The following is a 26937-nucleotide window of genomic DNA, read 5'->3' as shown; positions in this document are numbered from 1 at the left end:
GAAGCTTGCACTCTAATTAACTCGATTTGTTGGCATGCTTATTTTTGTTGCAAATTATTACCGCGTCGCAAGATTTCTTTTAGCACCTTAATCTTTATTATACTTTGAGATACCTAGGGCAGGCGGTTTTTCGTTTTCAAAGAAAATTTTGTATTAATTTTTTTTTGCTACATATCGTAAACCTCACTCAATGGAAACTGTTCGGAGTCAGCATTACCTCTCCCTCGGGACTAGTTCGGGATTTTCGGGACTATCTACGAGGATTTTCAGGTTTTTTGGTGCTGTTTCGGCATTTCCGGCACTATGTCGGGATTCTCGTGGCCAAAACATGAATTGAAGTCAGGTAAATAGGGGCGAGTTGAGGTGGGGTGAGTTTAGGTTAGATGAAGTGAGGTGAGTTGAGTTCATTGGAGCTGAGGTGAGTTTAGGTGAACTTAGTTGACTAAATAGTACTAGGTATTTGGATATTTAGAACCCAAAATTGGCGTTTCAAATACAAAAGTACTTGTGTAACTATGTATGTCCATCACTGACTAGAGGAGTATTTCTCCATGAAGAAAGACACAATTTTAGAAAAATCCTCCTGATACCATCAGACTTCAATCAATACTCCTCCCGACTCACAAAAGAAAAAAACTCAACGCGCTTCAATTTTCCTTTGAGTAGCGTAAGCACCCCTTGTGGCATATTTGATAATGAATATACATACATACATTTATAACTGTTTGAAATTGCCCTAAACAAAAGCATCCCCAAACATTTTCCCAGACCCCATTCTCAATAGCACAGTTTATAGTACATCTTGCATCAGATCGCTTGTCGTTTAACAGAGTTGGCCCAACTCACACAAATTACCGAATTACTTTACTTTGCTATTTTCACTTTCATATTTAACATTTCTTTACTTTTACTTTCACTGTTTATGTAATCCAAGTTCTATCGAAGCTAACACGTGCTTCCATTAGCAGTAAACGGATTTAGGACAATGTCGACCGATGGCTGCTTATGCGGATGTGACAACCGCCATTGTGTCAGTGTCGTCTTTGTGTGGATGTATGAGTTACATAAGTAAAACGGAAAGTAACTTGTGCATACACAGAATTTTATGCTTGTACATATGTACACATATGTATGTATGTACATATATGTATTTACGTAGAAGAGGTCCTTTACTTTTAAATTGCGTGTATTCATGATTTTCGCATGTAAATAAAGTGCGACTTTTTGTAATAAAAATTATTTAATAATTAATTCGTTTTTTGTAGAAATTTACAGCACCAGCTAACAAAAAATTAAGGCGAAAATGCTTACGTTTTTTGCACTCTTTGACTATGCAGTGCTGATAGTTTTACGAGTTTTTTAAATTATGAAACTTCGATGCATAAATCTCCAAACTTAAGTTCAAACATACATATACGCTATTTTACATATATTGTTCGACCAATAATATTTATGCACAAAGGCACATAATTTTACAAATATACGACACATATGTATGTATGTACATGCACAGCACAATGAAATTTTTCCTTAACCGTAATTTTTATTTTGTTATACATATATAGCTGTATTATTGACTTTTATTTTGCAATTTATCTTATTGCTTAAATCTGATTCTATCACGTTTTTACTTGCTCACTTTTAGTTTAGAAATCACTAAAATCACCACACCGCTTAAATACACTAGACGTACTGTGATTTGTGCTGTCAATGGCATAGCGCCGCCGACTGTGTATCCACCACCGACCTACTAACAACCCCTAACACCCCACCTAATTCGAAAATGAATCTGAAATAAACTTCGAATGTTGCAGCTCCTGCTTATGTTGCCTCTCTGCTGCATGCAGATGCTTTGTCTATAATTTGATTTGAAATGAATTCCGTAAAATTAAATTAAATATTTTTTTTTTTATTTAACCTGTTACGAACTACCATTTTAAGCGGCGGCAATTTAATACTTCAGCACTTGCAAGCGTCTAAATTTATATTTGGACGCTTGCCGATTGTGTTAAATACACAAGGCAAATTTGTTAGTTTCTGTATCTGCAACAAATTAAAATATCTTTATGCATACACTTTTTATTTGGACGCAAACTATACTGCGAAGTATAAACATTTTTTTAAAACTCACTTCCTGTCCCAAAAAAACAGCTATGTCCGAAACAAATCAGTGGCGCTCAAACTATGACATAATGGATCTTTAGTTTAATGGCTATAAAACGGTAACCAATTTTTAATTTTGTCCCTAACCAGTGCTGCCAGAAAGTAAATCCATGTAGGGTTAGAATCTCCCGAAAAAAAGAGCAAGAAAGGGCTAAATAAACAATTTTAGAGCTAAGAAAAGGGCTAGTTTCATTATTAATCCATTGAAAATTTGTGTTTTTATTTTATAACGAATTCCCATAAATTTAATTTGTTTACTCGTTAAAAGAAAACATAAAAAATAGATTCATTAACTACGCTAGTTTATAAGAAAAAAGGACTTCGCTAAAAAGTGTTTTTTTTAGATTAATTTAGGGTCGCTAAACATGAAAATAAGTCTCTTTTGCAGTTATCGACAATAATAATTCATAAAAGCGGATACAACTAACCTTTGGATATCTTTCGAAAAATATATTTAGCCTAATTGCGTTGATATAATTTCTGTATTAATCGGAATAGTTCTTTTTGTGTTTATGTGTTTAAATTCGAAAGATAAGTACGTTCTCAAGCTTTTTCGAAAGTTGTTAATTTTTATTAATTCCTTTCAGTTGAAAAACTTTGCAAAAAGAATTAATAATTAAAAAATATAAGACGAAGGATAATTTTATAACGACAATGTGAAGCATAAGAACGGCCAAATCGGACAGAAAATGTTAAACTTTTAACAGATTTAAAAAATGGAAATGTGTTTTCACACAAACAGCAGACATTTTTAAATTTAATGTTCAAAATTAGGTTAAGATTTTTGGAGCCTCAAAGGTATGTTTAAAATTTAAAAGACCTAAAAAAAGATAGAGGCTAAAAGCAAATTTCTGGGGAAATATAAAATAAAAAGAGCTACTAAATCTAGCCACAAAAGCATCAGCAGTTTCGGTGCCAGTGTGAACGGCATTATTTTAATAGGTACTGTACCGGGTTGGGATATCGGATAAGAGAAAAGAATTGATATGGCAACACCTTCCCATGTCGCAACGGCTACTCAACCACAGCCAACATCGCTATTCATAGCAGCAAATGAAAAGAGGCAAGAGAATTTCGAAAAAGCGCTTGCATTTTGTTTGCTGTCAATCTGAAGTTTTAAATTTTCTTCCACATATCGTCGAGTAGGCCTAGTGCATTGAAGAGTAAATTAAAAACGTATAGCGTACTTACAAGAATACACTGCAATTTGCTTTGAAGTGGTTCGCCTTGCGCCAGTTTCTTTCATAGATTTTCGCTTTGATTTTCCCCTGTTTTCGTGCAGGTGGGAAAAGCAAGCATTCCAACAACAAGGTAAGCGTTTATTGTTCCAGCAGTTGGTTGCAAATGCATAGCTGCAACGGTTGCGATAACAAAAGTTTTAATGCGCTTTTCACAGTCCTTTGCACGCACCAACCTAACAACAACAAGCAACGCACATTGCAGATAAGTGTGAGTGCAACAGCTATATAACATTTGTTTTGATTAGATAAAAGCCAAACGCTTCAGTTTCTTGAACAATAGGGTAACGCTGCCGATTAATTTACCTAAGGTGTGGTGAATTTATAGCAATGCAAAAGCGCCACCAGCAGTCATCGCCTTCTAACCAATGACTTTTCCCCGAAGTGCGTAAATGAAACAACTTTCTGTTCGAGTTTCAAGCATTTGACATTTGGGCTTATACGCGAACAAGGTGATAAAGTGTAGAGAAACGAAAGTTGGCGTGTATAAAAGAAAAAAAAAATCTACAGAAAAACGTTGAAAATAGGAGAAAAACAATTGCAATCAAAATAAAACCATCGCGCCGCATAAATTTGGACGCCGCACAATAGTGGCAATATTGCAGCAAGTCAAGTTGGAGTTGAAGCGTGAGAAAAAAGTGCTAGAACGTAGAGTCGATGTATTTGCGAATACAGGAGCCGGCCATTAGAACTTGGAAGCGCATTACAAATTTGGTGAATACGCTTTGGAACAGATTATATCTACCTGCTTCGCCGTTTTTAGCGCTCACATACCCAGCTTCACCAATTAACTTGCCCGAGGTAAGTGATATCACTATTTTTCATTTACAATGTAAATTTTACATAAGCTATTGAAGCGCGGCACAAGCTAAAAAGTGCCTTTGATATTGGTGGCGTTAGTGCATATCGGTCACGGTCGGTTGATTAGAAATTATTTCACCGCTGCTTATGGAGTGAATGTTTGTACAAAAGTTGCTAAATTGATTTTATGGGCTCTTAATATTTATACTTGAATTGCCGCACAATGCGCGCCGCAAGAGATAATCACCACAGGTGGACGGGCGTTTCGCAAAGGGAATGCCGTAGATAAGAAATAGGTGGACAGATTTACGAGAAATTATTAGAATATATAGAATAGATCATTCTTTACATGATTAATGAATTGTTTCCAAATTTTAATAGATTTAAATTTTATCCTGGAAAGGTTTTTTCCATTTACACTATATTTTTGTACTGGCAATATTCTATGCGTGGTGAATAAATACTTAGAGCTCCCCCTATCGGCAAGATGTTTTAACACGAGATGGCTTGACGTCACAGATTGGAATTTGACAAAATCTTGCGCTCTATTGGACGGTGTGTTTAGATTTTACCATTTGGAAAACACGAGATTTGCAATTTTGTGAAAAGTTTAATATCTTGTGTGCGGAACATCAGTTGAAGTGAATTCTTCAGTTTTCGTTCAGTAAAAGTGCTTTTGTTTACAAACAAAACAATATACTTTAATATTTTGAGTTCAAGTTGCCAAAAACAAGCAGCCATTGTCGCCGAGCACACAACCATACACTCGTTACACAAAAGAAAAGTGCACAAAAAATCAATCTTAAGTGGTGTTTGCTAAAACGAGTTTTATTTTTATTGTGTGAAGAAAAACGTAAAAAATCTGCCAAGTAAACTAAACGAAAGAAACCGAAAGCAAAGAGGTAAAAGAACGAGTAAGATACAAATGCAAAAAACCATTTTGATAAGTAGTAATTTTCGCCATTGATTCCAGCACCACAGCCCCATTTATGGTTTTAGTTCAAAGGGGAGCTTTCGCAAATAAAGTTGGAAAAGTTTAAAATAGTTTATAATATTTTCGCATATTTGCAATTTTAATCCCAATAGCTAGACCGAATACCGAAGTACTTTTTCATTGTGGTGCATGCAATGCATGTACATATGTATGTATGTACTTATACCCTGCAGGGACACCCCGAATTAGTGAACCAAATTTCTAGATCCTTACTAGATCTTTATCGCCAAAAACGAACCAGTCCGATAGTAACTAGATCCCCTCCAGTTTAAAAGTACCGAAAAGTACTCGCAAAAACTAAACTTATCTGAACTATATATCGTCCAGATAGGAGCGAAAAGTTGCTGCAGAGTCCACCTTTTCTAAAACTTTATATATATTTTGATATCTTAGTTAACAAATTTAGAACTGGCTGCTGAACGAACTACATCTCATCTGTCGAATTTAGAACTGGTTCGGAATTACAAAAAAGGGTTGCAGAGCGGAGCTGGTAATTTACTTTAAATAGATGAGTATTTGTTTGGCGGCTTTTTCGTTCATATTCGCTTTTCTTCTGTACTTCATACAAATAAAAAACAAAAATTTGTTGGTATTAACGGGACCTTCTGGAATATAACCAATAACCACAAACAATCAGTTACAGCAAAAGGTATTCAAACGTGTTTTCAAATTCACATTAATTCTAATAAATTGTATTTAAAACTGAAAACACTTTGCTTTGAAAATACTCAAAAGGCCTCCAGGTGAAAACCAAAAAGAGGGATATTAAAACCTAGTTGGTAAAACGTCTGTCGCTATAGGTCTTCAAGAAGAAACCCGACTTAGACATACCCGATTAACTGGCTTCGTGTGCACAGGAAAATTCCAGCATGAATATACTGATCACCAAATCTACTTACTCAAATTAAGGATTAATGATTTGTTTAATCACGATTGACTGTAATCAGATTGAATTTAGTCGAATTAACTAATTGAATAAAAATCAATCGATTAGTACGAAAAGTGAGAAAAAAGCATGCAGGGCGAATTAGTTCCCTGTGTCGAATTTAGGACTGGTTCCAAACTATAAAAAGGCAATGCAGCGGGGGACAATATCCACTTCCTACGACATCGTCGTTTTAAATTCGTCACCTGTTTGCACGCAAAAGAGATTTATCGCGAATCAATAGTGGGTCTAAACGTAATAGAAGCGTACCAATTCAGAACTAGACATTTTCCTCTCCACAGGGTACTAGAAGCGCACCTCTTCAGAACTAGTAATTTTTCCCCCAGGGTATATACTTACATATTATGTATGAGTATGTATGGCCATTGTCTACGGAAAATAATTAAAATATTAATGATTATTTTCCCCTACTCCGTTTTTGCGCGATAAGCAACTAAATGGCATACGTGCGATAGTATTAAACAGCTTTTTTCTTGAACGATCTATTTAATATTTCCATTTTCTATCCTAACCTTAGCCACCTTGTAATAAGTCTTATTTTACGCCGAATTTCCTTCATGGGTACGTTGCATTTTGCATGTGCACCTTAATAAAACGTACTGCCACGCAGCTGCCGATATTCGTCAAAAGCTATGCGTTTATTAATAAAATGAGCATTTTCAACTACACACACATAATCGATTAAATCTTTTTTTATATATGCAGCTTTGCAATTGATGCGCTGCTACAGTGAATTAGCTATCAGTCCCGACATTAAGCTTTACATTTTTTTCTTTAGATTTATGCACTATTTAACGCTTTTGTACTTTATAGATGCCAAGGACACGCAGACGTCATCATTCCCACGATCGTTCATCAGGTGCCCATAGGGATAAACGTAGACGTGTCGATTCTGAAGAGACATCACCTTTGAAAACGGATGCGTCATCACCGTAAGTGAAACTTTACTCTTATTCACATATATCTAACTGTTACATAAATACGATTTTTTATCGAATTTCATTTGCAGACCACGCGCAAGATATACACGATCGGATGCCAAAAAACGACACCATGAGTCAGACGTCAGCTCGCATGTATCAAAGGACTCATCGTAAGTTTTTATTATACTAATACCATTGCAAAATATGCATATATTTACTATCGCCCCTTTTGCGAGAGTCGACTAGTAGTAGATAAACGACTCTTATTCGATTATCGCTTGTCCATGGTATTGTGAATGTCAATTTCTCTTTCAACAACTATTCGTTTGTAGAAGGATGAGCGACTTTTAAACGCACTTATTGAACGAGAAAACGACTTTGAAAATACCACGGATAATCGATAATCGGATAACAGTCGTTTATCTACTACTAATCGACACTAGCAATAGGGGTGTATATTTGTACATACATGCATTGGTGGCCCGATAATTTAAAACGATTTTCTTCTACAAGGTTTCACCATCTATTTTTATTTATTATTTTTAATTAATTTTTTTAAAGAAAATATGGTGCACGCTACAACGAAAAGCATATAACTCAAAGCAGACTACGTTAAGCGTTTGTTTTCATACAAATAATGTTCGAAAATTTTTTGGGATGGGGAGAAAATGAGCAACACTACCAACAAAAAGCACTACCCTTCCGATGCAAAAAGAATTGTCGAATCGGAAAAAAAATATTCCGACGAACTGATAACCTCCCTTTTTGAAAGTCGGTTAAAAATAGGTACAAGAAAAACGTTTATAATTATCGGACGACCAGTGTATATATGTATATATGCGAATATTTATTTATTTATAAATTGTATGTATACGGACCTGGTTGGTGTTAATAGGCAAAGGACTTATGAAAATTCATTAACAGCAAGTTTTTATGCATAACCAGAGTAACCTTCGCTTAGCTTTCTCATAATTTATATATGAAAATGTTAGCAAACGGAAAGCTGCAATGAATTTCAGAGATGAGACTCAACAAGTGTTATAATAACCCTTTCATTCATATAAATATGTATGAGACCATGGGTACCAGAATGCCTTGGTTGAAAAAATAAAACATAGATGTTGCCTAAAACGCATAACTAGAAATGTGTTTTTTAAAATCCGAGAAAAATACGGTTTATATTTCTCATTATGTGCAATTGGTATAAAAAAACGTTAACTATATTGTCAAATACTGTTAAGTATTTGTGTAGATAGGCTACACTGGTTCTCATGGTCAAGCTGTTTAGATAACTATCCTAATTTCTTTAGCAAAACAGTTTTATATTACACCCACTGCTGCATAAAACAATTTTAAAATATAACTATTCCTTACCGAATATGAACAAATTTAAAACAGTAGAGCATTTCCATATACATTACCAAGTTCAAGCCGTACTCACTTCAGAGGAGCTTATCTTTTGATTTTGCATACTTTTAGGCGCTTTTATCTTCGGCATTGCGTTGTAGATACATGCATACATACATATAATACTTGTATAATATAAATAACTTGCCCATAAAGGATTGAATACGCGCATGAGCTTAAAACAACAATTCAGTTTGATACAGTTCTTTTAGTGGTGAGCATTAAATGCATGAATTATTGGTTGCACATTAAACATTTTTTATTATTTGTTTTTTTTTTTTGTAATTTTATTTTTATTTTTTAACTGAATGCCGTTCGAAGTCGTTAACCGCAATTTGAAGGCAAATAAAAAAGAGAAATTGTATGGACTGAAGCAATGTGGGATGCCTACATGATGTATGATCGCGTACTTCCCTATAACCAAATCTGCCTTGCAATTGGTGGTACATTGTAAACGAAGTGGGTGGACAGTTTTGAAGTCATTGCTGCAAATGCATTTGGTTGCGTAATTTTATTTAAGTTAACAGTAAATCCTTTGGTAGCAGTGTCTTTGAGTGATTCAGCAGTTTGAGCTGTTTAACTTGTGTGTGTGTGTGCAAAATGTGGAGCATCAATATATTGTTCGCACTGGCTCTAAATATGATAGTTCATATGATAGTTTTATATAAATACTTAATGTATATACCTTTTTCTGATTTTAATAGATATACACTTTATTTATATTAACTAAAGTCACACTTTTCGTTAGATGAATGTTGCATTTTTGCAATAGCCATTTTTGGACACTCATTTACAAGTGACCGAACGGCATGTTGTGTAAACATATGCAAATTGTCAGTAAAACATGATGGCTGCGCGCTGACTGTCTTCCAGCGAATTTATTATTTTGTGAATTATTGCCTTAGTATTGAAGTTGGTTGATTGTTTGCTTTTTTTTTAAGTTTTGGGATTTAATTTTCTACATTTTTCCTCTTATTGTATTGTATTGTTTTACTTTGCTATAACTTGCAATATTTGCATTCGCTTGTCTTATATGAAACGTGCGTTGTTGCTGTCACTTTTTATGGCATCACAACAAAAATAACTTAACTGTTTTCTTTATTTAAACAATAATTTAAAAGGTGACCGTCTTCATACATATTTATCCTCAAGTATTAATGTCTTTACTGTGGTTTTAATTCCATGCACCCTGCAAGTCGTCGCTCACTGCCTAACCATTTATATAGCACGTATGTAAAACAAGCTTTTTGTTATAGTAAATATGTATTTGCATTACGAGACTAATAAGGAAATATAATTAATGTCCACTTTCCGCTTGAGTAGCACGCGTTTAATATATAAGTCCTGATTGTGCTTTAGTTTCTGCTGAAATTAATCACAGCTGCATGCACGCCCACACTTCGGTGACACAAATGTGTAAAAGTCGAACTGTGATTAAGATCGTCGTAAACAAAGAGAAGAAAGGATTTCGTTTTTGTTAATAATTCTACTGAATTTCACGTGCGTTGGATGTTCGTATGCACGATTAAGTGTTACTTCTGGTGCACTTCCGGCAGATGAAAAGTAGTTTTTGAGTTGTAGATACGTACATACATTTGCGTAAGCATACAAATTTGTAAAGGTAGCACTGTCGGAAATTGCAATTAATAAAATCCTTAAATAGAGTATGGAATAATTAATCCGTACTTCTTGGAAATTTTTTAATTTTTATTTTGATAATTGTATGGGAAGAGTAGCAAGCTCATGACAGAGAAATTTTTCCTAAAGGAAATACGTACAACGCGGGGAATACTCTAGCACATGGTTTATAACAAAGTAAAAGTAAAAAAATCGCAAGAGCTTCTCTTGTTAAAGAGTAAAGCCATGGGGATACCTACAGGCCACATTATTTTAGGCAGACCCGAATAATGAATAGGAGCGCACCTCAAAGTCCTTTGTATAAGTTGCCTTGGCAATGAATAGCCCATATCTATAGGCCATTTATTGTGTGAATGCGCTGTATTATGCAGAAGACGGTACAGGATTTTTAAACGATGGGCAAGGCGATGCCCATCAGTGATCTAAACGCAGCGGCAAAGATGAGCAGCATACAGCAACTTACTAGATTTGCTGACTCCGTGAATAGGTTAAAAGATGAGTAGGGGTTTCTCTTTGGTATTACCAAGTGCCCAAGTTGCAGGCCGGCCTATCTTAGCGTATACCAAGCGCCCTTTGAATCTGACCTAACCTACGTAACGAGTAAGGGCCAGCTTTTTAGTGCTAGTTTAAACTTAGTTTAAGTAAACAGAGTTTAAATTGAACAGTTGACTGACATTTGATTGGCTGATCTTAGTTAAAACCAGCCAGATTGGGCATTTAAAGGGAGTTTAAATCACGGCCGTGCACTGAAAAACTGGCCCTAAGATTTTTCTAGATAACTACGTATCGTCACCATCGATCAAAATGATTATTTGACATTTTTTCGGAGGTAAAACACATCGGCAAGCTTTTATGGCAGCATTTTTTTTGACTGTCGCAAATCAAAAGACCACAACGATACGTGCAGAACGATACCACGGCTCCACCGCGTATATCTGGATACCGAAACTCACTGCATGGCGAAGAAGTGGAAGCGCAATCTCCACTTACCACGAAAACGTGTTGGGAGGCCAATTTGGGGGATAAATAACAGACAGAATTTGCTATCGGTTCTCTTTTCTATTTAAATCTAACAACGTGAATGCCAATACCCACGATTCCAATACCCCCACGATTTCACTAATACTCTGTGTCATATGTCAGTTAGTGTGCCGCTTACACCAAATATGACAAGGTTAATGCCAGTGCGACATTCAAAGTTACAACTTCATGGTTTCTTTTTGTTTTTTTTTTGCTAATGTCTTGCGATACCTAATTGTTTTTGGCTATGACAACCGTCTTCGCAAATATCAAGACAAACGCAATGTTATTTGTTGACTGCTCGCCACACTACAATACTTACCCAAACTTTAAATTTCAATTGAATTTGAAATTATTCATGCATTGTACCATGCGTACTGCTGTGTACTCCGCTTGCGATGGCGTGGGCGCTGTAGTACATCGAAGATTTTGATTAGAAATCAAGGTCATTTGCAAAAAGAAAAGACAAACATTGGAAGACCCTCAACCTCATTGCTACCAAATCCGCTGTGCTTGGCTTAACTCGGTTGCATTTGAAATTCGACCTTTTGACAGCCACCTACCAGCAAAAATGATGATTGCCAGACATTTGTGTGTGAACAATTTTGTGTTGCCCCGAATCACTCGGAATTTGTAGCGGTAAAGAGTGCAACGCCAGTAGCGTGACGTTGCAATATTTCTGTCAATGTTTGTTTAATAACATGTCAATTTTTTTTTAATATCTAAACAGTTTTGTTCTGCTCACTTGCCTATTTTTGTGTCTTGCCTGCCACCTCCTCTTAGCCTGTTGTTTTGTGCAATTCAGCGCAATACGCGCCCACTTGTCAACATTGTAGGAAACCATGCGGTTTGGCATGAATGATTTTCTTTGATTGACGCAACAAATGTCAATTGTTGGTTGAGTGGTGCGTTACTTGCGATTGTAGACACACATTAATGAGATTTATTTTTTTTTTTAACTTTTGATTTCGGTATTTGCTAAAAGAGTGAGTTATCTATGTAGCATGCTAATTCAGTTAATTAAGCAACTTAATTTTTTGTTAAAATGAGGATGACAGATTGGCTTGAACAATTTTTGAAATGGTTTCATTTGGGTGTTTTTGCAACAAACCGCTTGTTTTTATAATGTTTTTGAAGTGTCGTAATGTTTGCATTATTTTGGGAAAATCCGCGCTTCATCAATTTGTTTTTGGGAAGTCTTGTCAATGATGGTTACTGCCACCGCGTTTTCGTCAGTTTGCTATGATGATTAATGCACATTAATGCCGTCTTGACAGTTTTACACACGCCCCTGCACGGCTTGCGGCAGCCCGGCAGCGCGGCAGCATTAGATGAGTCGCGCTGTTTGTGTTGTTGTAATTATGTTTTCGATTTCTGCTTGTATACAGTTTCAAAACAGTTGAATTTTATATAGGAACTCATTTTTAATAAAACATTTAATAGAAATGGTATTAATATGTATTATTATTCCGCATGGCAAAGCACTTTGTGTTGGCTCTTAGCCTATTGTTATTCCTTCATCATCAGACAATCAGTGCTATTCCTGTTCTGTTTTATTGTTTGCCAAAAATGGAAACTCGCAGTTGCTTTATTATTATAAAACTCTCCTGCCCCCTTAGCCACTGTTCATTTAGCACGTTTTATTTCAGTACTTGTATTATCTGTATTATTTGTAATTTGTAATCAGTTTCGAGTTCTTTGATTGCAACTAACTGCGCATTTTGGTTCTTCTGCTTGCCTGCTTGCAATCGTCTGGCCGTCACCGCCACCGCCATAAATGGTAGCTCGTTCTGGCCATATAACCAAGCTATTCACTCGTATATTGGTTTCTTTGCTCTGTTCTTAGCTCTTCTTTAAATTAATGCAGGGTTCTTTTGGAATTAATACACGCCAGTGTTGCAAAGCGACAGTTACTTGGCTGACTGGTGTTCTAATTGTGCTAAAAATAAAATCCTTGCGGGTATTGTCTGCTTTTGTGCTTAATTTATGTTAAACCAAGATTTATTGTTGGCAGCTGAAATTATTCTCGGCGGCTGGGGACTTCTCTCTCAAGCCAGCACTCCTTAAAGGTAGCAGTGGGCTTGCCATATGCCATATATACCATGATTTTAGTTAAAATATGATAATTTTTAGCGTTTTAAAAATGAGAAGTAGCAATCAAAAAAGGGGAAAAATGTATTAGCAAAAACATAGCAGCATTGGTGACGATTTCATTGCAAATAATTCTATAAATCTTTCTGTTAATTTTTTATCAAGTTCTGAATTTTTTTTTCGTTTTTAATACTTTTATTTCAAATCTATTTTTTTTTGGTATGTATACTTTTTTCCGTTTCGATCTTCAATATGCGCATTAACGTCTTTATTAATCGATATTTTACATCTTTATTTTTTTACAAAAATAAAAATCTACACAAGCATACATATACAAGATATTTTGATGCCACGTCTTTTGTATATATGTACGGTTTTGCCATTCAGTCATGTTCGCAACATCTCCACCGACACAGTTCGATTGTCTTGTCAATGTTGAATCTGTTTTGTCTGTAGCTACTGAAGCCAATTCTTGTCGCTGTCGGCATGCTGCATGCGACATGAATATGCAAAGTACAACAAGCCAAGTCGTTTGTGTGCAGGCACAGTCATGAACAAAGAAATGTGGACAGTCACATTAGCGTAACCGAACGCGCCTGAGTTATTGTATATCTGGTCAAAGCTGTACGAACTTTTTGTGTTGTCAGAAAAACAACAAAAATTGCATGACCACCATAAACAACTTGCGTTTGTCCTTTAATGAAAATGGTTGTGAAGATGAAAGTTGTATTTTAAAAGGTATCCACTCCTCAACTTCAGTGATTTTCTACACTTTGTTGCATTTCTATTTTTTTTTTTTTTAGCAAGTGCTCGGAAACAAAGCTTCATACTCCAGCAGGATAAGGCAATATTTGGTAAAAGTAGTAAAAAAAAACTAGGTTACATTGAAAGAACATAACCTATTCCCTAGTGGTTTGCTTGCTCACTTCATCTCTGGTGAGGTAGTTTAACCAAGTTTAACTCTGTTCTTTTATTGAAGCTGATTATCGTGGAAACTTGGTATCGAAATTACACTAATTCTGTGCCAAATTGTTTTTTACCTGGCATTGTTAGTTATAGAGTTGGCTTAATAAATTACAAATAAAATTTAAAATTTTTTCTTAAACTTGTCGGTCTTCTCTATAATAATAAAACGTCATTTTCAGGACTTTCTGGTTACTTTTTTGTCTTATAAAATATTTTTTGAAAGTAGGCTTGCAGGAATAAAATGGCATACTTACTTTTCTAAAAAAAAGTCCTTAATTTTGATGATATGAAGAAAAAATAGCTGCATCTATAGAAATGAAATAAAGTTTATCGTTATCCTAACAAACTTCCGACAAATACTTCTTATTCTTAGCTATTTTCTTTTACTTCTTAATTTTTTTTTACGTGGAATGATATCTTCACTTTATCTATAAACTCAAGGACTCTTGCAACATTTTTTGCCGACTGGGTATACTTTTATGGCCTTTGCTGTAGTAGATATCGCGTGTATTGAGTTGGCTTTGTTGCCGGCTAGTCGTAAAAATCAGCAAGTTCTTTCATTACCGTTGTTATTGAGCATTCTTAAAGAGATATATCCTGTCATCTTGCCGTACGCTGTTTCCTTTTATGGCATATTTACCTTTTGTGCCACTGACTTTTGTGTAAATTGTAGGTTTTTTACAAGTATATGCGATATATATTTTTGGCATATTATTTTTTTTTGTTTGCTGTTTCATTTATTGCATTAATGATTAATTTATATATATGCACATATACATACTATTTGCCCAATGTACATCCATATGTACATATGTATGTATGCTTACACTAGTGTGTACTTACACAGTGACTCAAACAAGTGACCACGTGTTGATTTTTTTTTAATATTCACAATATTTTTCAAGTAATATTTTTTTTTTTATAGGCACAATGAAGTGCAAGTTTCAACCGGTTGAAAAATTCCGTTGATTTTTAGGAATTGGTGACGCCTTTCGCGTTTTTTTTTTATACATAGATAACAATTGCAGTTTACAAAAATTGGCGTTGAATTTTTGAAACTTTGTTGTGAACTGTCTCGTGCATTTTATTCCATAAGAAAGTTATGCTTATATAGAAAAAAGGGCAAAAATCATCAGAAAAAAAGCAATTATTAAAAATTTACACAATTTTGAGCCAAATAAAAAAAAATAATAATTTAAAACACATTGCGAATATTAGAAAAAAAATCAACACATGGTCACTTGTTTGAGTCACTGTATGTATTTAATTGTTCCAATAACCGCATCACAATATTTTTTACTCTTATCCGCTCCTAAAAATCTCAGATATTTGTTAAATCTATTAGAGCCTGTTTGTGATATTTGAATTGATTAACCCAAACCGTATGACTGATAGGTTTTTGACTGGCTTCAAAGAAAGGAGAAGGTTATCAATTCGTCGGAATATTTATTTTATTTTTTTATGTACCTATAACTTTATATTTACCACGTTAACTGGTTTTTATAATTATTTTTTTGTAGACCTCCAAAGTGGTTTGTTACCTCGAAGGTGGTTCCATACTAATGCGATCATTGGATCTTGAAGAAATTAACGATAATCATAAATTTTTATATGGGAGTTGAAGTCGGTTTTTTTTTGCTAAAAAATTACTTGTTATGAATTCTATTCGTGAACCGGATGAAATCATTGGTCGATTCGGTTCAGCGGTTTTTGCACTTTTGGAATGGTTCGCAAAAGCGGTTTTTTGGTCTTTCAACCGGGGTTTTGGTTCGGTTCAACGGTTCAGTGAGAAAAAAAAACGCGCAAGTTTACATGTGATATTGCCACATAGTAAACAAACATATAGTATGTATTAACATATTTAACAAATTGAAAAAGTGGGTAAATTTATCTATTGAAAATTGGTTGAAACGATACTTTTATGAAAAGTGGTACGGTTTTCGGTTCGGATCGAACATATGTGGAAAATTTTGGTTCGTTATTTAATAAAAAAAAAAACGGTTTTCCGGTTCAAAACCGGTACTTTTTAAAGTAGTATCATTCGCAGAATAGACAGTCCTTGACCCAAGAACAACAAAAATGTGTGTTTAAAACTTTTTAAAAAGTTCATCGAATCGGGTTTCAAGCAAAAAAAGAAGAAATGTAAAAGCTTCTATTTTCGAAGGTCATATTAAAGGTCAAGGTATTTCCTTTATCCACCAATACTATTTTTCCTAAATTCTCTAGATTAAAAGCTTTACATTTGTTTTGTTATCTGTTCTCGTTTTGTCATTTTATTTTTTGCAATATAGAACACAGTGCGCAGTTGCTACTGCTGAAATAATATCCTACTTGTGCTCTGAAACGAATTCTTGGTTTCACTGCAGCCAATATCAAACAGAGAAGTATTTGTCATCATTGTTCGAAGTAACTACATTAGGGTGGTCCAGAAATGCATGTGGAAAAGTAACGTCGGAATTCTAATGCTTTCATCCCTAGCATTGAGCTATGTCGAAAAAATATACCCTTATTTTATATTTTGAAATCGAAAAATATTTAGACCATTTAACCATTTTTTTGTAGTAACTATATTTTATAGGTCCGCCAAAAACCCCAGAAAATCAATAGAGGGACCAATAAAAAATCTTTAGTATTAAAAATGGTTAATTAAACAATTGGGTATTATTACTGGAAATCTAATGAAGAAATCTAATGCCTTGTCGAAGACGATGTACTAGTGTAATTACTTTTAATTATAATGGGTAAGTAGTCTTGTTGACGCTGTAAAGCTAATAAGACTAGTAAATAAATTTATTTAATTATTTTGCAATGCTTTGCATGCACTGGTCTCCCTCACGCCAAGTCACCATGAAGGTAGCGACGCTATCTACATTCGCTAATCAGCTTTTCTTGCTGACGCTGTCGCCACTTGCGCTTTGTTTACAGTTCCTGGGGCCATTGCGTTAGGGTAATAATTCTATTTCAAATTGATTTTACATTTGCGGTTTTACATTGTAAATTGCGCGTAAAAGCATGCATACGTATGTGTGTATACGCCTTGCGCTACTCTCTTCCCGCTAACATTTAGATTAAATTAATCGTTAATAATGTAAGCTTCTTAAGTTTCCGCATTTTCATTCAATGCTGACAATTTATTAACCGCAATATATTTAAATCAAAAGTAAAAAAAAAAACGTTTTTTGCTATTATTTAAAAAGGTATGAAAATTTCCAATTGCCTGTAAGAGTTAGAATACTTTGTAATGGAGTGCTTCGCCGTAGTTGTGCTTATGTAATGCTTTTGCACTAAAGGAGTATTCTTTTCTATTGAAAGCTGCTCAAGTGATGACTACAACTTGCCTGTAGGCAATGACCCAGTCTTTGGCTGGTTGTTTGTTTGGCTTGGTTTGTTCCGCCACTTGGCCAAAAATTCTGTTATTCTTTCTTGCCATATTCATCACCTTTGCATACACACATTCGCATTCGTATAAATATATTACCGTTATGAAAATAAATATTGCACTCTTTAAGTGTACTGACACATTTTACCCCCAATATGTAATATAGCTAGCTCTTCATGGGTTATTTTACCCGTTGGGAACATTGGCGCTTCGAGTGTTGTAGTTAACAATTTGCGAATTTGTACATTTTAAGCGTGTGCTTCCTTCTCAAAATGTTTACATAATAACATAATTTGTTGGCATTAACATTTCTTATTTCTCATTTCTATAACTGCATATTTACATAGTCATTACCCGAAAAGTACTTTGTGAATCATTGTTCCCTTTTAATTCACTTTTGCGTAGTTTTTAGCAAACATCAAGCAACTTTTTATAGCAAATTTTTTATTTTTTATTTCTTTTTTCAAATTTTTTCCGTTTCAAAAAAGAGCGACGAATTTCATTTGTACTATGCATTTACTTGTTTAATTTTAATATTAAAATTCCTAACCACAATGCCGTTTTTTTTTTGTTTCCCTCCTCGCTTTGCGCGTTACTGTGGGATATTTCGCTAAACGGCCCATGACATTGGACATGTGTGGTCGACACTATGTACATCTTTTAATCAAACAGATTACATTCAATTGCTCTATCCGGCATTTTACACACATTTTGCACATTTTATTTACTATCTAAAAAAAGTAGTTTAATATTTTATTACCTAGCTGTAATAGGTTTTCCTGTCTATTTGGGGTTTGCGGCATTCTCTGTCATTTGACACTTAACAAAATGATGCACTTCATGGAAAGCTTGATATTTTAGTAAAATACATGTACATTAGACTGGGTCGGTCCCCATACAAAAAAAAAAAGTTGCTAATGTCCGCCCCTAAATTTAAAGATTATGTTGAGAGGGTTCTGGAAAAATTTTTTTTTTTTTTTTTAACCCTCCGAAATACAGCCGAAATGGTTTTTTCGTTGTAACTTGGTTATTTGACGGCCGATTTTTAAAATTGATATGTCATTATTTTTGTCTTGAGAAGCTTCACTTTTCGTTCTTATGTCTTTTTAAGCTTTGAAGTCGCGTTCGCATGATAAGGGCAGAAACAAAATTTTACCCCCCCTAAAGCATATTTTTTTCCTTACCAAACGAAAGTACTTAAAAATTCAAGAAAATGTTGCCTTCAAACTATATTACTAAAATAATCAACAAAAAAGTTATTTCACTTACAATATTTATTGCTACTTAAGCAAATTTTGGCGCGAATCAAGGCTTTTATATTGGTCTCGGCTTTCTAATTTTGCAAAAATGTGGCCCAGGCGCTTTTCATCAGTGACAGCACTTGCAGACTCACTAACAACACGCACAAACCGTTCGGTATTCTGGGAATGACAGAGGAACTCTAAAAAAAAAATGATTTAAAAGTACTATAAGACCCGTGAAGTTTTTAGTTTGAAGATATTTACCTGGGATATTTATCACTTCATTTTCCGAAAATTGAAACATTGTAAGTTCACTATCTGGGTAGAACTGCACACAAGGGGGTTCCGTAATCTTAAACTGACTCCAATCGATCATGCTGACATACGACTTACTTTCAAAGTTTATTACGCCACGCTTTGGGACCTTGAACACGCGAAGCCCTGCTGGTGGATATTGACGTGCTGTTTTGATTTTTTCGTACCCATCATTACGTATCTCTGGATCAGCGTCGGTTATCATGGCTAATAATATATTTTCTGGGTGAAAATAATATGCATTATTTTCTATAGCTGAACGTATAATGGCTTGAACAGCATTTGATAGTTCGCGTATCCAGCAAATATACTTAAAAACGTGTCTACTTCCATGAATTGCTTGTGGCTGGCTCTTTACAAGAAACCAGAATGGTGCATAAACTTTCACAACAAACTACCATGTTTCGCAACTCCGCTGACGGGCTTTCTTTGGAAACATATACCCGAAGTAACCTGGAAGCTGTTGTAAGCCACCGAGCTGTACTGACGGGACCGGGGCTCTTACTAGCGAGATATTCATCGCATTCACCATTATTTACTGCCTAAACCATATCAAATAAATAACGCTGATCATTGCGTAATTCCCAAGAGCCAATATTTTCAGGAATAACTCCCATAGCAATAGCCTCAAAACCACTTACAACCTGATAAGGAAAATATATGTTTTTGTTTATAACATTAACTATTATAGTGTGGACAACCTACCGGGTATTTGGTGCAAGTCATCATTTCAGACCCCAACACCCCTGGCCAAACACCAGGTCCTTTCTGCTTGCCAATATAATGCGTTAACAACTTTTTTAGAGGCAACTCGTTGAAATGTAACAAACACACATTCCACTGCAAGGGCCTTTGTAAATAACGTTCCATTTGTGCATTTACTCCAATTTTATATCCAGTATTGACAGCTGTACCATCACAGCTTATAGCTTATATATATGTGGGGGCGAATTTTGTTAGCTGACCTAACCATGGGTAAACGACTTCATAGCTTAAAAGGAAATGTGATGACATGTTAATTTTAAAAATCGGCCGTCAAATACCCAACTTTCAACGAAAAAACCTTTTCGGCTGTATTTCGAAGGGTTAAAAAAAAAATAAAATAAAAATTTCGAAATCCTCTCAACATAATCCTTAAATTTAGGTTACTCTGTTGCATAAAAAAAATCAATTTTTGTTGTACTGTGTTATTATACTTACATCTGAAACTCATGTTGACCTGTGATATTAAAAGTGCTATAACTCCTTTGTTTATTATTTTAGTAATATAGTTTGAAGGCAACATTTTCTTGAATTTTTAAGTACTTTCGTTTGGTAAGGAAAAAAATATACTTTAGGGGGGGTAAAATTTTGTTTCTGCCCTTATCATGCGAACGCGACTTCAAAGCTTAAAAAGACATAAGAACGAAAAGTGAAGCTTCTCAAGACAAAAATAATGACATATCAATTTTAAAAATCGGCCGTCAAATAACCAAGTTACAACGAAAAAACCATTTCGGCTGTATTTCGGAGGGTTAAAAAAAAAAAAAAAAATTTTTCCAGAACCCTCTCAACATAATCTTTAAATGTAGGGGCGGACATTAGCAACTTTTTTTTTCGACCCAGTCTAATGTACATATGTACATACACTTGTGGTCAGTTGATTAAGTTAGGTGACGATTTGACAAGTTTTGGTTATTTTTATTTTGTTTATTTAATGTTTATATTTTTTTTATGAATGTCTGGCACATTATGTATCTAATCATAAATCCACTTTTCAAACTTCGTACGAAAATTATAAAAATTCAACAAACTAACAAAATTACACCTACAAATTTTGAACGTATTAAAAATTTTTAGAAAAATTTAAGGTATGCAATTTTAAAGTAAATTTTAGTAGGCTAAAAAACAAATAGTAAAACGCTAGAAAATCGCTTCGTTTTTTTAGTATTTTTTTTTGCTGACGGTGCTAGAAATTTTTCACCATATAAAAGTATGTAATCGTCGAGCATACTTTATAAGGGAGAAAACACTCAACAAATGTCACTTAACTTAATCAGCTGACCACAAGGGTACATACATATGTACATACTATGTATGTACTATATTTTGTGTTATACATACATCCGGTGACCATATTAACCAACGTAAAATAAAGGACATTTTTTTTCAAAATGATTTGGGAATACGCACATACAAGTTGTATGATAAAAGTATCTTGCCCATATCGTAATTTATATCAAATATTTACCAGTTAATGAATTATTTAATTGTATAAGTTCCCCTGCTGTAGCGAAAAATGAAGCCAAATCCCTTTCAAGGACTTCGCCACCATAATTCATACTGCACGACGAAGCCAGGACACAGTGGTTCAAAAATGGAATTCAATGCCCATCATCCACCGGCGCCTTCATTTTTCAGGCAATTTTTACTAAAAACCAAAAAAAAACAAAATATTTATTTGGTGAGCATTTTTTTTATAACATTTCAAAATTTTTTGTTTGTGTATTTTTTTGTTTGGGAGAACCATACAATTGTTTTCAACCAGTTTTTGTTATGTAACATTTATTAACTGGAACAGGAGAATACATTTTCTTCACAATTGCTACTTTTTCTGTATTTTTGTTTAAAAAATTTAATATAATCAAATTAAAATTCAGAAATCAAAATTATAAAAAAAAATAAATATTAATCAAATTAAGTGAAAAATGAAGTGAATGAATGCCAGTTTTGAACCACTGTGCAGCAGGGGGCTTACGTGCAACACGGTCCTGGGCACAACTTTCCATGTGCTTTATAGATTGTACAAAGATTACCGACTAACTAGAAACCCTTAAGTGGTGTGCGAAACAAACTGGCGAAAGTTTTCATTATATTTTATACGGGATATTTTTATTTTTCATATTCTGAGTTTAAAAATTCACCATTGAAAAATTCAGAGCCGATTTAAAGGACAGTTTAAGAAATAAAAGACAAAAGGCGTCCTTTATTTTGAAACCAATTATAAAGGACTGGGGGTTAAAATAAAGCGCTGTCCTTTAAAATAAAGGACGGATGGTCACCGTAGTTATACATCATGGCTGTAAATTTTGATTTCTCAAAAGTGCATTCTTGGCCCCGAAGTTTTCGTTGTTGTTGTTGTAGCGGCACTAGTAAGCCCAGCCCTAGTTTAGCTAGTCTTATCAAGAGCTACCGTTAAGTTCAACTTAACGATTTGCTCGGGAAACGTGCCGTTTCGTCGGGGTCAAGGCAAAAGAAAAGTGTGTCTGAAAGGTCTGTAGAGATTTCAGGACCAGATTGAATGCGACTCACACATGGAGTGCTCTTAGATTCGGTCACTAAAAAATTCTGGACACCATTCCAGTAACCCTACATAGCCAGGATTACACCAACCCAATTTTTGCTTCGACAATAGTTCTGCCTACAGAATTCCAAACAGAAGCGACTGGGTAAGCCGCGCAGACTAAGATCCAGGTTCTACCGCCATCTTTACGGATTGGTCAAAACTTCGAAACTTTTAAACAATTCCGTTACCATCTATTCTGACAGCCAAGCAGCGATTTAATCTCTACAGGGCAGCAACACTTCCATGAAAGTGGCTGTCGAATGTAGGAGGATTTTAAACGAACTCTGGCTAGGTCACGTTTTATTATTTTTTATTAAATACTGATCTCGCTCTGTGGACATCTGCGACTTTCAACGCTGGGTTATGGTAAAACAGTGACTACCTCACGGCGAACTGAGGGACGGAATAAAGAGCTCGCTAAGGTGGTATCACCTATCCTAAGTAGTCACCATAACAACAATATACTATTTACTATTTCTTAAACAAATAAATTTTCGAAAATTTCTGTGGCTATGCAACTTGATTTTCCCACCTGCCACCCCCAAAATTTGTTTGCTATCCCGTATCAAGTCGACATTTGTTGTAAGTCCACAAATCGACGCACTTTACTGTCTACAAGTTCAATATTTGTTTTGCTATTAAATTTATAGCAACTACAACTTCCTTATTGCCAATGTAGTCAGCATCAATGTCAACTTAATTTGTTACAACATGTCGCTTTTCTTTGCTGCCGGCTCACAAATGACCACAATGAACACTTACGTACTTAATACCACATGCATTCAAATTCATTCAGTGGCTCCCTGGCGCTTTTGATGAAATTTATTTACTTACCATGCTACATAAATAAATTTACTACTCTTTTTTTTTTTTGTACTCGCGGTAATAATCTTTTACTTTCCTCAACTACTGACCGCCAGCTGAGTAGTCAGTCATAAAGTTTACAATTTGCGGCATGCATTGTATTTGTTATACAAGCAAAAGCAGTTTGGAAGTTTTAGATTTGAATGCCGATTCACCTCGCTGCACGGAGGATGATGACACTTATTGCAATGCAGACGGTTATCGGTATTGTTTATTTCTTAACAAATGAATGAGAAATAATGTATTTTTGGGTAGATTTTAGTCACAAATATATAAGTCGTCTGAAATAGGTAGCTATACTAATCGGATTCTGCTTTAGGATTATTAACAAAATCAAATAAAAAATGACGCGAAAAATAAAAATCAAAAACCTTAAATTAGCAATTAAATAAGTTAAAAAAATAAATAAATCTAACGATAGTTGTTTTTAATATCAATTCTTCATTTACTTGAGTCGAGTGATTAATTCTCAAACAAACAAAAAAAAAAAGAATCAGTTCGATTCCTGGTCAAAGACTGCCAAAGTAGTAGTATTTCTCAAAACCTCGATTAAATCAATTCAACAATAATATCATGCAGTTCGAATTAAAAATACGTAAACGCCGATGTTTTGATGATTTTATTAACGTCTATTTTCTATACCAAATTTTTCTTTGTTTTATAAAAGTATAGTTCATTCAACAGAAAAAATGCAAGAATAATTTTTTTAATATCATAAAAAAAATCGGTAAAACTGAAGAAATTTTCATCGAAATTCAAAATATTTTGATTCGTTTTCTTAGAAAAATGGTGAGTAAGTAGTTTTGTAGCCCATTAAATTTTGGTATGAAAAAGTAAACAGTTAAAGTCGGGTGTTGCGTATCTTCTTTCATATAAAATATACACCCGGCCTAAAAAAAATCTTAAAAATCAAAATGATTTGGTAACGAGAAGGTCTTGGCATTACTTTTAAAACAATAAAATCTAAGTAATTAAAACCAAATAGAATTAACAAAAGAATAACAAATTAAATTAAAAAAAAAGTAAAAAATAAGTTTCTGAAAAGTAAAGGAAAGGACTATCGCTCGCAATTAGTAGCCTCTCGCTTCGTTAATTAATTCAAATGTTTATCTCAGCACACAGATTGATCGCTTAGACCTGCGCTTGAAAGACGCTATGAAAGATTCCCAGGGGCACCGAAAGCTTCAGTCTGGGGCCATAAACGCCCGCTTCAATCCCCTCAGGTGTTCTAAAGTCGTCAGTATACCCCTGTAGTGAGCTCGCCTTGCTATATTTTTTAATCCTGAGCCCTCCACATAAGCTTGGAGTCCAGGATAAGTCCCAAAAGCCCTGTCGGCGTTCAATGTCGGACGGGGATGGTATAAAACATTTTCTCTACAGCTGTCCGGTCTTCGACAGGCTGAAACTGAGCCTCAGAGTCTGGTACGTTTGCAAAATGGTAATCTTGCCCAAGATCACCTATTTTCTGGTCCCCTTTTATCCCTCCAGGCCTTAAGTACAATACGCCACTATGCCTGAGTTGTTGGAAAATCGATCTTAGGGTTTCCGGCCTACCACACAATACCGTTTCATTTCAATCCAATTTTATCGACCTTTGTAAAGTCTCTTTTTTTTTTCTCAAATCTTTACCATGCTAAAGGCATATTCAGCACATGCGTAGTGATTTTTAAATACGGGTACATTCATAAACTCTCCACCAGCTGCATACCTTAAAATAAATGCTCTCCCAACATTTGCATAATTCACTTTTTTAAGTATTTTATTATATTAATTTCTTTGCAAGTTTATGCGCTACTTTTAACATACAAATTGTCAACTTCTTTAATTTAATTTATCCTTTGCCTCATTCACTTGGTACTGCTCATGCATATTAATGCAATGCAACGCGGCAACTACATACAATCAGAAGTGCTGACCAAAAATGCCTTGCATTGCCTCTTTGTTGTATAGAGCAATGCCAATTGCATAAAATAAATGTATGAATGATGTTGCAAATGTTGCGTGTGGCAGCTGTCATTGACATAAATACTATACCCTTTTGGAATTGCAAAGAATGCGCGTTATTTAAATTAGGTCTTAAATTTAATAAAGCAAAACTCTGTGGAATTCCATCAATGCTCATTTGGGAATAAAGGGGAAGGTTGCTTAACACTGATTTCCTACTTTTGGCGGTACAAATGAAGGGTTTTTTTTTACTGTTATTTTTCTTTTTATTTTTTGCAAAAATAGTTGTGCATACAAATTAGGTCAGTTGTGTATGGAAAAAAAATTTGTTAAAAATAAATTAAAAATTTTAGGTGTTTAATCAAGTTACGACGATAGCGCTTAAATACTGGCTTGAAATGGGTTTCATGTCTTGCAAGCAGTGCAGGTGGCATTTTAATGATCCATGGGACAACACCACCAATATGTCTCGCGAAACCAATTTCAAATGTGTTTTAGTGTACTTAATTTATTTATGCAGTATTAAACTTTTTATAATTACATATTATATTCTAACAATTTTTCTTTCTTTTTTCTATTTTTAGGTAAGTACCCTCAACATTTCAGTACTTCTAAGAAAAATACAAATTCGTAAGTGATTACAATAAGAAATCGTGAGAAGTCTATGTAAAACTCAATGACATTCGTCGTTGATTAATTGTCAAAATGCGCAAAAAAAAAACAGATTTAGATCAGAATAGGGTCTCAGTAGTAGATATGTGCTGCTGTATTGGCTATCTGTCAGTTTTGGAACCATAATATTTTCGATAACGGCATAGGTGAAATATAGAAAACCTCTGTCAAAATATGTCGACAAATTTTGTTGTCAACAACCGGCCTTAGGAGTAAGTACTACATACACATATAGTGCTTATCAGACAAGTTTTGACTATTTATTTTATTATTTCTTAGATTTAATTATTTTATTTTTTATGAAAACATAACTTATTCTTTAACAAAAACCGTATAAATCCAAGTTTCAATCTTTATGTAATAGTAAAAAAAATTAAAAAATTTCGAGCTTTTTAAATAAATTTCTTTTAAATTCAATTTTAGTAGTATAAAGTGCATGTTTAAAGTTGCTGCGGCTTACTGTTGATTTTTGGTATTTCCCTGCAAACCAAAGTTCCCGAAATTTTAACGAAATCTTTAGGAGTATCTCATTTCTTTCAAGATTTTTTTACGAATCTTCAAAGAAACTTATATGAAGTGGTTGACACGAACTCGCAAAGAAGTTTCTGTACGAAAAATAAAGAAAATTTTGAAAAGATTCTTCACATAGCAGCATCCGAAATTTCGTAAAAGAATCGCAGTGTGTACAGTTTATTTCATTTTAGAAATCTCGGCAAAAATCGGATGAGATCTTTACGAATTCTTTTAAATTTCTCTTCGATTCAGAATAGTCTGAAAAAATGGTTTGCAGAGTTTATTTTAATTTTTTTTTAAGGTGTTGCTCATTTTCTCCATATTAAAAAAAAAATCGTCGAACATACTTAATAGGAAGAAAATGACTAAATGACTAACATCGTCAACAAAGAAAAAAAAAAATAATTGCCAAAAATTAACGGGAAGTCCCACCTACTTAAAACTACATACTCCACATATTTAAAAGAAATTTATTTTAAAAGCTCGAAAGTTTACGA

At 34.3% G+C, this 26937-nt stretch overlaps 3 protein-coding genes across 4 annotated transcripts in view; 1 reads left to right on the top strand and 2 right to left on the bottom strand.

Moving 5' to 3' along the window:
- The window catches only part of LOC118736991 (mucin-5AC), a 51140-nt gene extending 49421 nt beyond the window's left edge, over positions 1-1719 (bottom strand). The window contains exon 1 of one of the 2 annotated variants that reach the window (XM_036467196.1): positions 1640-1719. The gene's annotated coding sequence lies outside the window, so the exon portion shown is untranslated. Of the gene's footprint in view, positions 1-1311; positions 1559-1639 lie in introns of those variants that run through there. The other variant, XM_036467195.1, reaches the window with a different exon arrangement.
- A 1484-nt stretch (positions 1720-3203) lies between these two features.
- Positions 3204-25858, top strand: LOC118737000. The gene is made up of 6 exons (XM_036467223.1): positions 3204-3474; positions 3560-3612; positions 3685-4202; positions 6956-7074; positions 7152-7235; positions 25840-25858. Exons 3-6 carry the CDS (start codon positions 4059-4061, stop codon positions 25841-25843), a joined length of 351 nt encoding a protein of 116 aa, XP_036323116.1. The 5' UTR covers positions 3204-3474; positions 3560-3612; positions 3685-4058; the 3' UTR covers positions 25844-25858.
- Positions 18761-19508, bottom strand: LOC118736999. Its single transcript, XM_036467222.1, has 2 exons — positions 19072-19508; positions 18761-19007 (listed from the first exon to the last, which is right to left on the bottom strand). Exons 1-2 carry the CDS (start codon positions 19325-19327, stop codon positions 18847-18849), a joined length of 417 nt encoding a protein of 138 aa, XP_036323115.1. The 5' UTR covers positions 19328-19508; the 3' UTR covers positions 18761-18846.
- Positions 25859-26937: the final 1079 nt, after the last annotated feature.

Source organism: Rhagoletis pomonella, unplaced genomic scaffold, assembly GCF_013731165.1.
Source record: "Rhagoletis pomonella isolate Grant_MI unplaced genomic scaffold, Rhpom_1.0 Rhpom_scaffold_00004, whole genome shotgun sequence".
Classification (NCBI taxonomy): domain Eukaryota; kingdom Metazoa; phylum Arthropoda; class Insecta; order Diptera; family Tephritidae; genus Rhagoletis; species Rhagoletis pomonella.
Note: the sequence above shows the minus strand (reverse complement) of the source record. Positions and strands in the feature narration are given on the sequence as shown.